At 46.4% G+C, this 14,583-nt stretch overlaps 1 protein-coding gene across 1 annotated transcript in view; it reads right to left on the bottom strand.

Moving 5' to 3' along the window:
• Nucleotides 1–14,583, bottom strand: part of dnah2 (dynein, axonemal, heavy chain 2) — a 244,930-nt gene that overhangs the window by 156,627 nt on the left and 73,720 nt on the right. The window contains 5 exon segments of the mRNA XM_052459726.1: nucleotides 1,749–1,923; nucleotides 2,019–2,175; nucleotides 2,454–2,654; nucleotides 12,182–12,374; nucleotides 13,901–14,048. Of these exon segments, the coding sequence (XP_052315686.1) occupies nucleotides 1,749–1,923; nucleotides 2,019–2,175; nucleotides 2,454–2,654; nucleotides 12,182–12,374; nucleotides 13,901–14,048 (874 nt within the window).

The following is a 14,583-nucleotide window of genomic DNA, read 5'->3' as shown; positions in this document are numbered from 1 at the left end:
GTCTGCTGCTGAACCCCATTTCTGCCTCAAAATGTATCTTAGCTAGAAAAATAAATCTGTCAATAATGTGGACATGTTTCTGTTTTAGGAAGTCTTAGTCCCACCATTTTACATCCAGCTAAGAACGTTTGTGTTTCATGGAGCAGTATGCAGTATTTCAGAAGTTTGACAATGGGCACGAAAGCTAGCATGAATTTGTCCAACATTCAGCTTGCTAGCTGAACCAGGCACTGAAACGATGCTAACCAACCAGCTACCTACTTAGCTAGTGCTGCCACACACAATGTTGAAAGCTTCCAACAAAAGCCAGCTAGTAAGCTACTAGCTGACCCAACGATACAAAGTTACATGGTAGCGATAGTGGAGAAACATGCTGATTTATGGACTGGTTTCTGATAACAGTTCCTCCTCATTCTGGGGCTGCATGTCAACAACTTCAGGGTAATTCAAACAGGCTAAGCAAGCTTTTCATATCAGTGACTGTTAAAGGAAGCGCTAGCTAGCTAACTAACGTTTAGCTATGTCAGTAAACTAGCAGCTACACACGTTAGCTAAGCAGCTAACCAACGTTTAGCTATGTCAGTAAACTAGCAGCTACACACGTTAGCTAAGCAGCTAACTAACGTTTAGCTATGTCAGTAACCTAGCAGCCACACACGTTAGCTAAGCAGCTAACTAACGTTTAGCTATGTCAGTAAACTAGCAGCTACACACGTTAGCTAAGCAGCTAACCAACGTTTAGCTATGTCAGTAAACTAGCAGCTACACACGTTAGCTAAGGAGCTAACTAACGTTTAGCTATGTCAGTAAACTAGCAGCTACACACGTTAGCTAAGCAGCTAACTAACGTTTAGCTATGTCAGTAAACTAGCAGCTACACACGTTAGCGAAGCAGCTAATCAAGTCACTGCATTGGCGACCGACGTCCTTGCACAGACTTTGTGCAAATTGTCTCACAATTGCAAACTTTGAAATCACTACCACAACGTTTTATTTAATCATTTTTGCTAGTTATTCTGCTTATTTCACAGAGAGTCATATGAAAGCGCAGTGATATAAAACATTTGCAACTATGTTTTCACTGTTGAATGGCGGAAGATCTGGAATATTCCAAATGTGAATATGAGTTCCAAGTCCTACAAGACAGACAGGTTGAGGGATGAGCGTGGCGTAGGAGTGACACCGTCTGACGTAAAACAGGCGATTAATTGAAATTCCAATTCAGGAATTCAGGAATTTATTACCTGGATATGCATATTCCTTCACAGGAATTCAACTGAAAATGGAATGGAATTGACCCTAACCCTGGTGTGCAGAAGTACTGTCAAATAATCTGCCTGGTGTATGTATGGCTGTTTGTGAGACATCTGTGTATGGCTGTTTGTGAGACATCTGTGTATGGCTGTTTGTGAGATATCTGTGTATGGCTGTTTGTGAGATATCTGTGTATGGCTGTTTGTGAGATATCTGTGTATGGCTGTTTGTGAGACATGTGTGTATGGCTGTTTGTGAGACATCTGTGTATGGCTGTTTGTGAGATATCTGTGTATGGCTGTTTGTGAGATATCTGTGTATGGCTGTTTGTGAGATATCTGTGTATGGCTGTTTGTGAGACATCTGTGTATGGCTGTTTGTGAGACATCTGTGTATGGCTGTTTGTGAGACATCTGTGTATGGCTGTTTGTGAGACATCTGTGTATGGCTGTTTGTGAGATATCTGTGTATGGCTGTTTGTGCTAGCAGATGACCTGAGCTGCTGAAGGTCTGGACAGTAATCTGCATTTTCTTCTTAAACTCCTCTGCTGAGAAGATGAGGCTGCCCTTGAACTTGTCCTTGTGTTTCTTCAGCATGATGTCACTGTCTATCACCACCTGTTGGAACCACACCCACTCCCCGTTCAGAGCCTCCAACATCTCATGGACCTGGGGAGAGAGAGAGACAGAGAGAAGGGGGGGGGGTTAAAACAAGGGGTGGGGGTTGGGTGGGTGTGCATCCGTCCGTCCGTCGCGCTACTCACAGTCTGGTCCACGGTGACCTCGTACTTCTCCAGGATAGCAAACTGTTCGTGGATGGGCGGGATCTGACTCTCAATCTTCTGAAGGTCTCCCTGTAGTGTCTCCAGGAGCTTCAGACTCTCCCCCAGCTCCACCAGGGACTGAGGGGGCTGGCTCAGCCTGGACACACACATAGTAGTTCATTGACCCTTTTCATTCACTAGCAGCACATACAGTACACATCTTCTGGACTCTGAAGACGTCTGCAGATAAAACGTTTCTGACAGGTCACAGGTCAAAAGGCCTGTAATCTAGCTATATGCCGCACATATGCCTTTCCACCAGACACACTGGTCCCACTTTCAACTTTAAGGCCCATAAACTCTTCATGAACCTTTTATAAAGTGGAACCCACACACTCCCGGCCCCACCCTCCACCACCCACCTTCCCCACCCACCTGAGAGCGTTCTCCTGCAGAAAGACGTGCAGCTCTTTGAGCCTGGTGCTGGCCATGAGGCTGAGCAGCTGGGTGAACTTGCCCTGCCACTCGTTACAGTGCTGCACCAGGCTGAACTTCAGGGGAGCACAGTCCAGCAGCACAAACTGAACACTCAACACCGTCTCCTCCTTCTGAACGTTGTTGGCCACCTCCGTGTACCTGGGGGAGGAGAGGGGTGAGAGGAGGGGGGGTATGTGTAAGTACATGTACAAGATAAAGACCATACTTTGACTTCAATAGGAACCGATACACTGTTCCTCTGATTCCTAAATATTCTACTTTGTTTACTCACATAATTATCTGTATAATACAGTAAACACTCAAATACAATGCTAAATGAATTAAGATCAAACAAAAGTCAAGACCACACAAGGATTAAAGCAACATGGTCTGACTGTTCTATTGACAAGGGCCAATAGGAACCTGCTGAGCCAGACCAGCGTGTCGTGTACAAACATGGAGTGTTGACTCTCCAACGATTTACATCGCACTGTCCCAGACAAATCCATAAGACAATATCTCACTGTCTCTCGCTAGTCTCCATGTTTCCCATGCACGTCCATATGACAGGCTATACAGTTGAAGTCGGAAGTTTACATACACTTAGGTTGGAGTCATTAAAACCCGTTTTTCAACCACTCCACAAATTTCTTGTTAACCAACAATAGTTTTGGCAAGTCGGTTAGGACATCTACTTTGTGCATGACACAAGTAATTTTTCCAACAATTGTTTAAAGACAGATTATTTCACTGTATCACAATTCCAGTGGGTCAGAAGTTTACATGCACTAAGTTGACTGTGCCTTTAAACAGAAAATGATGTCATGGCTTTAGAAGGTTCTGATAAGCTAATTGACATGATTTGAGCCAATTGGAGGCGTACCTGTGGATGTGTTTCAAGGCCTACCTTCAAACTCAGTGCCTCTTTGCTTGACATCATGGGGAAATCGGAAGAAATCAGCCAAGACCTTCAAAACGCCTGAAGGTACCACGTACAAACAATAGTATGCAAGTATAAACACCATGGGACCACGCAGCTGTCATACCGCTCAGGAAGGAGACGCGTTCTGTCTCCTAGAGATGAATGTACTTTGGTGCGAAAAGTGCAAATCAATCCCAGAACAACAACAAAGATGCTGGAGGAAATAGGTACCAAAGTATCTATATCCACAGTAAAAAGAGTCCTATATCGACATAACCTGAAACGCCGCTCAGCAAGGAAGAAGCCACTGCTCCAAAGATTCCATAAAAAAGCCAGACTCGGTTTGCAATTGCACATGGGGACAAAGATTGTACTTTTTGGAGAAATGTCCTCTGGTCTGATGAAACAAAAAAATAACTGTTTGGCCATAATGACCATCGTTATGTTTGGAGGATAAAGGGGGAGGCTTGCAAGCCGAAGAACACCATCCTAACCGTGAAGCACGGGGATGGCAGCATCATGTTGTTGTGGTGCTTTGTGCAGGAGGGACTGGTGCACTACACAAAATAGATGGCATCAGGAGGTTGGAAAATGATGTGGATATATTGAAGCAACACCTGAAGATATCAGTCAGGAAGTTAAAGCTTGGTCGCAAATGGGTCTTCCAAATGGACAATGACCCCAAACATACTTTAAAAGTTGTGGCAAAATGGCTTAAGGACAACAAAGTAAAGTTATTGGAGTGGCCATCACAAAGCCCTGACCTCAATCCTATAGAACATTTGTGGGCAGAACTGAAAAAGCATGTGCAAGCAAGGAGGCCTACAAACCTGACTCAGTCACACCAGCTCTGTCAGGAGGAATGGGCCAAAATTCACCCAACTTATTGTGGGAAGCTTGTGGAAGGCTACCCGAAACGTTTGACCCAAGTTAAACAATTTATAGGCAATGCTACCAAATACTAATTGAGTGTATGTAAACTTCTGACCCACTGGGAATGTGATGAAAAAAATAAAAGCTGAAATAAATCACTCTCAACTATTATTCTGACATTTCACATTCTTAAAATAAAGTGGTGATCCTAACTGACCTAAGACAGGGAATTTTTACGAGGATTAAAATGTCAGGAATTGTGAAAAACAGTTTAAATGTATTTGGCTAAGGCGTATGTAGACTTCCGACTTCAACTGTATCCTCTCTACATTTTCCACCTCTGTCTCTGCTGCTAAAGCCATTTTCTACCACTCTAAATTCCAAGCATCTGCCTCTAACCCTAGGAAGCTCTTTGCCACCTTCTCCTCCCTCCTGAATCCTCCTCCCCCTCCCCCCCCCCTCCTCCCTCTCTGCAGATGACTTCGTCAACCATTTTGAAAAGAAGGTCGACGACATCCGATCCTCGTTTGCTAAGTCAAACGGCACCGCTGGTTCTGCTCACACTGCCCTACCCTGTGCTCTGACCTCTTTCTCCCCTCTCTCTCCAGATGAAATCTCGCGTCTTGTGACGGCCGGCCGCCCAACAACCTGCCCGCTTGACCCTATCCCCTCCTCTCTTCTCCAGACTATTTCCGGAGACCTTCTCCCTTACCTCACCTCGCTCATCAACTCATCCCTGACCGCTGGCTACGTCCCTTCCGTCTTCAAGAGAGCGAGAGTTGCACCCCTTCTGAAAAAACCTACACTCGATCCCTCCGATGTCAACAACTACAGACCAGTATCCCTTCTTTCTTTTCTCTCCAAAACTCTTGAACGTGCCGTCCTTGGCCAGCTCTCCCGCTATCTCTCTCTGAATGACCTTCTTGATCCTAATCAGTCAGGTTTCAAGACTAGTCATTCAACTGAGACTGCTCTTCTCTGTATCACAGAGGCGCTCCGCACCGCTAAAGCTAACTCTCTCTCCTCTGCTCTCATCCTTCTAGACCTATCGGCTGCCTTCGATACTGTGAACCATCAGATCCTCCTCTCCACCCTCTCCGAGTTGGGCATCTCCGGCGCGGCCCACGCTTGGATTGCGTCCTACCTGACAGGTCGCTCCTACCAGGTGGCGTGGCGAGAATCTGTCTCCTCACCACGCGCTCTCACCACTGGTGTCCCCCAGGGCTCTGTTCTAGGCCCTCTCCTATTCTCGCTATACACCAAGTCACTTGGCTCTGTCATAACCTCACATGGTCTCTCCTATCATTGCTATGCAGACGACACACAATTAATCTTCTCCTTTCCCCCTTCTGATGACCAGGTGGCGAATCGCATCTCTGCATGTCTGGCAGACATATCAGTGTGGATGACGGATCACCACCTCAAGCTGAACCTCAGCAAGACGGAGCTGCTCTTCCTCCCAGGGAAGGACTGCCCGTTCCATGATCTCGCCATCACGGTTGACATTGTGTCCTCCTCCCAGAGCGCTAAGAACCTTGGCGTGATCCTGGACAACACCCTGTCGTTCTCAACTAACATCAAGGCGGTGGCCCGTTCCTGTAGGTTCATGCTCTACAACATCCGCAGAGTACGACCCTGCCTCACACAGGAAGCGGCGCAGGTCCTAATCCAGGCACTTGTCATCTCCCGTCTGGATTACTGCAACTCGCAGTTGGCTGGGCTCCCTGCCTGTGCCATTAAACCCCTACAACTCATCCAGAACGCCGCAGCCCGTCTGGTGTTCAACCTTCCCAAGTTCTCTCACGTCACCCCGCTCCTCCGCTCTCTCCACTGGCTTCCAGTTGAAGCTCGCATCCGCTACAAGACCATGGTGCTTGCCTACGGAGCTGTGAGGGGAACGGCACCTCAGTACCTCCAGGCTCTGATCAGGCCCTACACCCAAACAAGGGCACTGCGTTCATCCACCTCTGGCCTGCTCGCCTCCCTACCACTGAGGAAGTACAGTTCCCGCTCAGCCCAGTCAAAACTGTTCGCTGCTCTGGCCCCCCAATGGTGGAACAAACTCCCTCACGACGCCAGGACAGCGGAGTCAATCACCACCTTCCGGAGACACCTGAAACCCCACCTCTTTAAGGAATACCTAGGATAGGATAAGTCATCCTTCTCACCCCCCTTTAAGATTTAGATGCACTATTGTAAAGTGACTGTTCTACTGGATGTCATAAGGTGAATGCACCTATTTGTAAGTCGCTCTGGATAAGAGCGTCTGCTAAATGACTTAAATGTAAAAATGTAAATGTCTATATGTTTAACAGAGAGAATACAGGGACAGTTGGGTCTGGTTGGGACCCTCTCTCTTCTTTATCCATTCCCATGGGAGTAGAATGAACCTGCTCCTAGATTTTTTATTTAACTAGGCAAATCAGCTAAGAACAAATTCTTATTTACAATGACTGACTAGGAACAGTGAGTTAACTGCCTTGTCCAGGGGCAGATTGACAGGTTTTTACCTCGTCAGCTCGGGGATTCAATCTAGCAACCTTTCGGTTACCGGCCCAACGCTCTGACGCTAGGCTATCTGCCGTCCCGATGCTGGCACCATCGAGAGCATCCTGACTGGTTGCATCACTGACTGGTATGGCAACCTCCGACCGTAAGGCACTATAGAGGGTATTGCGTACGGCCCAGTACATCACTGGGGCCAAGCTTCCTGCCATCCAGGACCTCTATACCAGGCGGTGTCAGAGGAAGGCCCTAAAAATTGTCAAAGATTCCAGAAACTCTAGTCATAGACTATTCTCTCTGCTACCGCACGGCAAGTGGTACCGGAGTGCCAAGTCCAGGTCCAAAAGGCTTGTTAACAGCTTCTACCCGCAAGCCATAAGAGTCCTGAACAGCTAATCAAAGGGCTACCCAGACCCCTCTTGTACATATTACCTTAATTACCTCGACTAACCGGTGATTTTGTACCGGTACCCCCTGTATATAGTCTCGATATTGTTATTTTACTGGTGCTGTTTAATTATTTGCAACTTTTATTTGATATTTTTTACTTAACACTTCTTAAAGCAGTGCTTGTTAGGGGCTTGTAAGTAACCATTTCCCTGTAAGGTTGTATTGGGCGCATGTGATATATACAGTTTGAATTGATTTGATATAAACACACCCGCAGGAAGTAGGGGTGCTTAACAACCAGGGGTACCATCTTACCGTGCTGCATTTGTGTTGTTGCAATAAAAAACGATTACACTATTTATCTGTTGCATTATTGATATGAATAGATCATGCGATCGGAGTAGGGGAGAGAGAAAAACATGGGCCCCATTCTGCACGGTGAGCTCTCAGCTCTGTTTTGTAAGCAGCGCTCTCATGCTATGATCTGATCTATTCCGTTGTGGAGGTTTGGAGTCACACGCGCTCTGTTGTATGATAGACAGTTGAGTTAGTCTCTCTCCCCCTCTTCTCTCCCTCTTGTGGTGGATATCAAGTGATCTGGAGCAGCACTAGCCTTCCACTTCTATTCTAAACTTGGCAAAAAGGGAATGGGAACCATATGAAATTCGGAACATGGCATTCTCTCGCCCTCGCAGGCCTGCTCCTGCCCATGTCAAACACGTCGGTGTACTAGCCCACTAGTCTGGCAAGCAACACAGTGCAGGCCGCAGCCCAACACGTGGCGCATTCCACCAACTGGTGCTGGATCGAGGTGATCGCTTTTCTCCGCGACGGAGCTCATAGCTGACCATTTGTGCTCCGTTTTAATAGTCTCAATCTTAGTTACAACACCGCTCTCGTTATTTCTCTCTCTCTCACACACCCCGTTTGTAATTATGCAGTACAATGAAATGTGCGCTCTGTTCACAGTGGTCTATTCCTAGGCGGCGCGTGAGTTTGTGAGTTTCAAGATGGGGGAAGTTTGACAACTGATCCTGCCATTTCTACCGATCTGCGTGCCAGTTTCGTGGCATAGTTTCATTTCAATTAAAACGTTTTTGTTTCTCAAAATCATTGTCACGTGGTTAATAATACAAATGGGAATTTAAATGATAAAAATCTAAAAGTATAGGCCAATGTAGCAGTAGGCCTATAACTTCCATTGTCAACTAAGTACAAATACATACAGCTGACGAATACAATCTGAAAATGCAGGTTCTTTCAATCGCATTCATCTCTCTACTCCGCCTGTCTGCCTCCCTTTTCTATCTGTCATGACTTGAGCTATCGCTAGTGAAGTGCAACATTGTATCAACTAGCCTATTCTGGGCCACTAGCCTATTCCAGGCGCTCAGAGTGTCCCGGGCCAGTGAGCTTGGGACAGAGTCAGCTGTTTTTGCACAGACACAACTGTTTTTGCGCAATGGGAAACGTGTTCAGGTATTTTATGACGTTTCCACTGGTTATATGGGATCCTCAGAGCATTACATTGAGCTCTTTCACACCGAGGCCTGGTGATTATCGAGGGGGAGAGGGGTGGAAAAGATTTTTCAAATACGGCGAGGAACTATTATCATTCACAATGGATTTAATAAAAAAACGGACTTTGTTGACTTACTGTGTGAGGTGAAGAATAAATGACTGAGAAGCTCAGCTTAGTGGTGGTGAGTTCAGACAATCACAAATCAGACGTCCCCAAACGGGCACTTTCTACCATTTGCACGGAGCAGGTCAGTTAGTCTACTTCTAAGCGTGCTCCGGGCGCACGCTCCGTCAACATTTAGAGGGCAGAGAAACAATACACATGATCACATGGAGCTCTCCAAAGAAAATACAATGAAAAAAAAAAAGACTAAACTAATGGTATGAAATAAACCCAAACCTGTATCTCACATATGTATCAACGTGCCTGTAGGCCTAATTAATCCATGCATTAGCATAAATGTATGTAACCAAATGATGAGGATTAACAGTAAATGTACTACTGGTGAACAAAACATTAAGAACACCTTCCTAATAATGAGTTACACCCCCCCTCCCCTTTTGCCCCCAGAACAGCCTCAATTCCTTGAGATATGGACTCAACAAGGTGTTGAAAGTGTTCCACAGGGATGCTGGCCCATGTTGACTCTAATGCTTCCCACAGTTGTGTCAAGTTGTCTGGATGTCCTGGATGTCCTTTGGGTGGTGGACCATTCTTGATACACACAGGAAACAGTCAAGCGTGAAAAACAAAGCAGCGTTGCAGTTCTTGACACAAACCGGTGCGCCTGGCACCTACTACCATTCCCGCCCTCAAAGGCACTTCCATCTTTTGTCTTGCCCCTTCCCCCTCTGAATGGCACACATACACCATCCATGTCTCGATTGTCTCAAGGCTTAAAAATCCTTCTTTAACCTGTCTCCTCCCCTTCGTCTACACCAGTGGTTCCCAAACCTTTACGGCCTGCGACCCCATTTTGATATCCGGGAAATTCTCCCGGGCCACAGTCATGTGAAAAAAAATGATGTAAATAACAGCACATGTTGACTTTTTTAATTGGGGCTATGGCAGTCAATTGCAAAACGTTCTAACAGTATTTCTGATTGTTTTCTCAACTCACCATCATATACATTTAATGTGGGGCTATGGCAGTCAATTGCAAATTAGTCTGACATCATTTCCCTTACCTCACCACAACTAACGAGACGGTTGATGCATGTCGCGTCAGAGCTTCTCAAAGTCAGGGGGCGTGGCCGACAGTGTGCTACCTCATCTCCCCTGTCACCTCCAACCTGGATGGATGTTTATTTTCATGCAGACGAGAGCACTGAATCAGCGTACCATGAGTTTTAAGGGGGAGACGGCACAGTATTAGCCTTTGAGTCAGGAACCAAAAACTCTCTTCCATTATGACACGTGAATGCGCTGCCTGCAGCATTCAGTCACATGACAGCTCCATCAGCTGTTCGATTTCACTTACCGACACGTCAACTGAGCCTGGATCACAGTCAAATAGATTTCGCTGATTCGGTCACTCATCTGTATATTGTTTTTGTATTTACCCTGCATGCTCGCGCTCAGTTCGTTCAGTTTCCCAAATGTCTGTTACATAGGCACGGAGACACATTTTCCTTTCATTACACAGTCAACAAAGTCAAACAGTTATTCTCTCAATGAAAAACATCTTTCCAACACTCCCCCTCGATAACCACCAAGCCTCGTTGTGAAATAGAACATCGTCCATCGTCTGTGGTTAACAATCGAAGTTGCCAGCCGCACATCTCTGAGTTCTGCGCTCAGCTCTTTTGCCCACCAGTTGCTCTCGGTGTATCCATTCTAGCTCATTGGGTGTATCATAAAATGAGTCCATATGGCAGAGGGAGACACATTCATAACTAGAGTGTAGAGGCCTGCCCGCCGTCCCGTGATAGATGGAGCCCCATCTGTGCAAAAGCCCACCATTTAATCCCATAGAGTCTGTTTTTCACCAATATAGCCACGTAGGACACTGAACATCCCCTGTGCCGTTTCAGGCTCGGGAATCGTGAGACAGAACAATATGTCCGTGTGAATAGCATCCCCAGACATGTACAGCGAACAAAAGTCAATGCACGGGCATCTCGGCCCTCGCAGCTAACATCCATTTAGGGAGCATAAGGTGGGGAATTCGAGTGGTTCAGTCAGTGTCCTCTTGATTGTTAGCTACAGCATCAATTCTTAGTTTCACAGTGTTATCTGTTAAAGGTATCGCTGTGAGTTTCTGTGCCTCTGCCTCCCCGCACATTGTTTTTCACCATATCAATTGTGGACGTTAATATCAAAGGCACTGCAATAGCGTGTGGTTTCATAGCATAGCAGGCTTAGCCATTCACCGTGGGAATGACTCGAGTGCAACGGTCAGGTGCGGCCTGGGTCAAGGCCGCGACCTCTCGTTTCGGGAACCGCTGATCTACACTGATTGAAGTGGATTTAACAAGTGACATCAATAAGGGATCATAGCTTTCACCCGGATTCCCCTGGTCTAGGTCAAGGTATTCCTAATGTTTTGAACACTCAGTATATGTAATATGGGGAATTGATCCAAAATAAGCAATCAAAGGTCAAACAATTAACACAATGAAAAACTGTGAATGCGCAAGAACTGGGGGGGAGAGAGCTAAGTGCATTCTGGGGAACGGAGCGCATTCTGGCCACCCACCCCTTCTTCTTGTCTCAACATTTCAAATGATACTCAAGACACATTTTCTTCACACATATTATAGATGCATTGCTTTTCACTGACATCACACTAGGCAGGCTGCCTAGTGGTTAGAGCATTGTGCCAGTAACTGAAAGGTTGCTGGATCGAATCCCCGAGCTGACAAAGTAAACATCTGTCATTCTACCCCTGAGTAAGGCAGTTAACCCCCTGGGAGCCGTGGATGTTGATTAAGGCAGCCCCCTGCACCTTTCAGGTTGGGTTAAATGTGAAAGATACGTTTCAGTTGAATTCCTTCAGTTGTACAGCTGACTATGTATCCCCAGCTAGGCCTATTGCCAAGCAAGCAGCCCAAATTACAGGCTTTCACATTTGTGATTTGAAAGAAGCTAATGATCATCTATTGCTGAGAATTATTTTATTTATTTCTGTATAGATAAGAGTAATTATATAATTTTGGCAAAATGATTTCAATGTAGTTTAGCCTGCAGTGACTACTATTACTGAATCTTGTCCTAGGCTTAGGCTACTGATCACATTAGGTATTGTATCAAAACATCTTCCCGCGGCTATGTATCTAAGGTCCGTTCTGTAGCGCAAGCTGATCCTAGATCTGTGACTTCTAACCCTGTTGAGATAGATGACCTGTTCGCCAGATCTGTTCTTATTTTAGCCAACGCCACCGTAATTCATTCCAGTGAACAACAGAGCTCGCTAAAGCTAAAGAAAACACAGATCTGGCAACCCCCCCCCCACTAGCCGTTAGAGGGTCAAACCTGGCGATGTCGGCGTCGAAGGAGGACACGGGGGGGTTGAGACGCTGGTATCTCCTGATGAAGGGGTCCTTGTTGATCTCCCAGATCTCTCTGTGTTTGTCCCAGGTCTTCAGGTAAGCCTGCAGGTGGCCTGCGTTGGCCGTCATTCCTGCTGCTACCGCTGCCTGAATCTTACCGATCTCCTCATCTTGTTCTGGGGTTAGAGAAGGAGGGAAAGGGGAATCACTATATCAACTAGGCCGAAGCAAATCATATTTCTAGGATGAGTTATTATTGAATTGTCCAGATCCTGCTCTGAGAGAGAGAGAGAGAGAGAGAGAGAGAGAGAGAGAGAGAGAGAGAGAGAGAGAGAGAGAGAGAGAGAGAGAGAGAGAGAGAGAGAGAGAGAGAGAGAGAGAGAGAGAGAGAGAGAGAGAGACAGACAGACAGACAGACAGACAGACAGACAGACAGACAGACAGACAGACAGACAGACAGACAGACAGACAGACAGACAGACAGATTCCATATGGAGTAGGCCCTGAACTGATACAGATATTTTTGTATTCCGTCCATCCTCTCACCTGCCAAAGATTTTTTTATCTCAATGAGACATGCCTGGATAAATCAATGACGACGGTTATGGTTGCAACTTGGAATATGTTAACCTGATCTGAGATCTGTGGATAGAGGCACCTTCTACCACAAGCTCACCACATGGTAGATACATACCGTAACTGTACACTCGACGACATAGACTGCATGCTTCCACACACTCCTAGTTAAATACAGTGAGTTGACACACCTTTGACACATTGTAACAGGCACTTACACGTGTTAGAAAAGGCTTTTCGTGAGTGAACACGTTTAACAGCCCGGCGCGTGTCACGAGGGATCAACTACACTATGTTGATTGGGTTTCATGAGCTAACAGCAGTAGCTGTAACTGCATTCCCCCTCGATAGAGATATGGCTGGAGACAAACACACACACACACACACACACACACACACACACACACACACACACACACACACACACACACACACACACACACACACACACACACACACACACACACACACACACACACACACACACACACACACTCAGAGCTATGGAGAGGGGCTACCTCTGACCTGCTCCATTCCACCATCTCCTGACTGTTTGATTAAAGCCAAAGCCCAGATACTCCCCGTGGACGACCTGCTGTCAGTCAAACCAGGAGACAGCTGACGGGAGAGCTGCTTAAAATGGACAGATGAGGATAGGATGAAGAGAATGGCAGGAGGGGAATGGGGTTAGAATGAGGTCAGGGTGAAGGAGCAGTGGATGAAGAGGAGGAGGATAAATGGTAACAAGAGTGTGGAGTGAAGAGGAGTGAGGATAAATGGTAACAAGAGTGTGGAGTGAAAAGGAGTGAGGATAAATGGTAACAAGAGTGTGGAGTGAAGAGGAGTGAGGATAAATGGACGGGGGGGCGGGAGTTAAAGCGGGATGGAGTGCAAATGAAGAGTAGGAGAGCAAAGATGATATGGTGAGGACGAAGAGATGAAATGATCTGGATGAAGAGCAGGAGTGAGAAATGAAAGACGGACGGGGTGAGGTGAGGTGAGGAAAGGTGAGGGGTCAGAAGTGAAAATAGAGAGAACTGAACATAAGGATGAGTCAAGGAGGAGGAGGCGTGGAACAGCGAGGTGAGAGGGGTCTCTAACTCTGTCTGCGCGTGAGGTCTGTTACCTATGATGCAGCGTACAGGTTTCCTCTGTGAGTGTCTGCGTGTGAGGAGATCCGGGAGGCGTTTGAACACAGAGATGGTGCCGATCAGCTGACAACTGATGTTGTTCACGATCTGAGCCAGTTTCTGTAGAGTGGGGGAGAACTCCACCTGTTGGACACACGCACGCACGCACACACGCACACACGCACACACACACACACACACACACACACACACACACACACACACACACACACACACACACACACACACACACACACACACACACACACACACACACACACACATCAATAATTTTTGCCTCTCGGCTTAAAGACCTAACGAGCTCTCCTGCTATCATTTTCCCAAAAACTCTACATTCCTTTTATATAAAATATGACTTTAATCTTTTTTATTTGTAATAACATAAGTGAATCCTCCTGTACAAATAATACCAAAAGGTTCATGCTTTCTGAACCACACCCTCCTAGCCTATCAACGATGCAGATATTGTACATACACAAAGCATAAATCATTTGTCACGGCTGATTTATAAAGTGTGGAGAGAGAGGAGTGCGAGTAGGAGAGGGAGAGAGAGAGGGAGAGAGTACGAGAAAGAGAGAGAGGGAGAGAGTACGAGAAAGAGAGAGGGAGAAAGAGGGAGAGAGAAAGGGAGAAAGAGGGAGAGAGAGAGGGAGAACGA

Source organism: Oncorhynchus keta, chromosome 13 (assembly GCF_023373465.1).
Source record: "Oncorhynchus keta strain PuntledgeMale-10-30-2019 chromosome 13, Oket_V2, whole genome shotgun sequence".
In the NCBI taxonomy this organism is placed as follows: Eukaryota; Metazoa; Chordata; class Actinopteri; order Salmoniformes; family Salmonidae; genus Oncorhynchus; species Oncorhynchus keta.
This window is presented reverse-complemented; position numbering and strand designations above follow the sequence as displayed.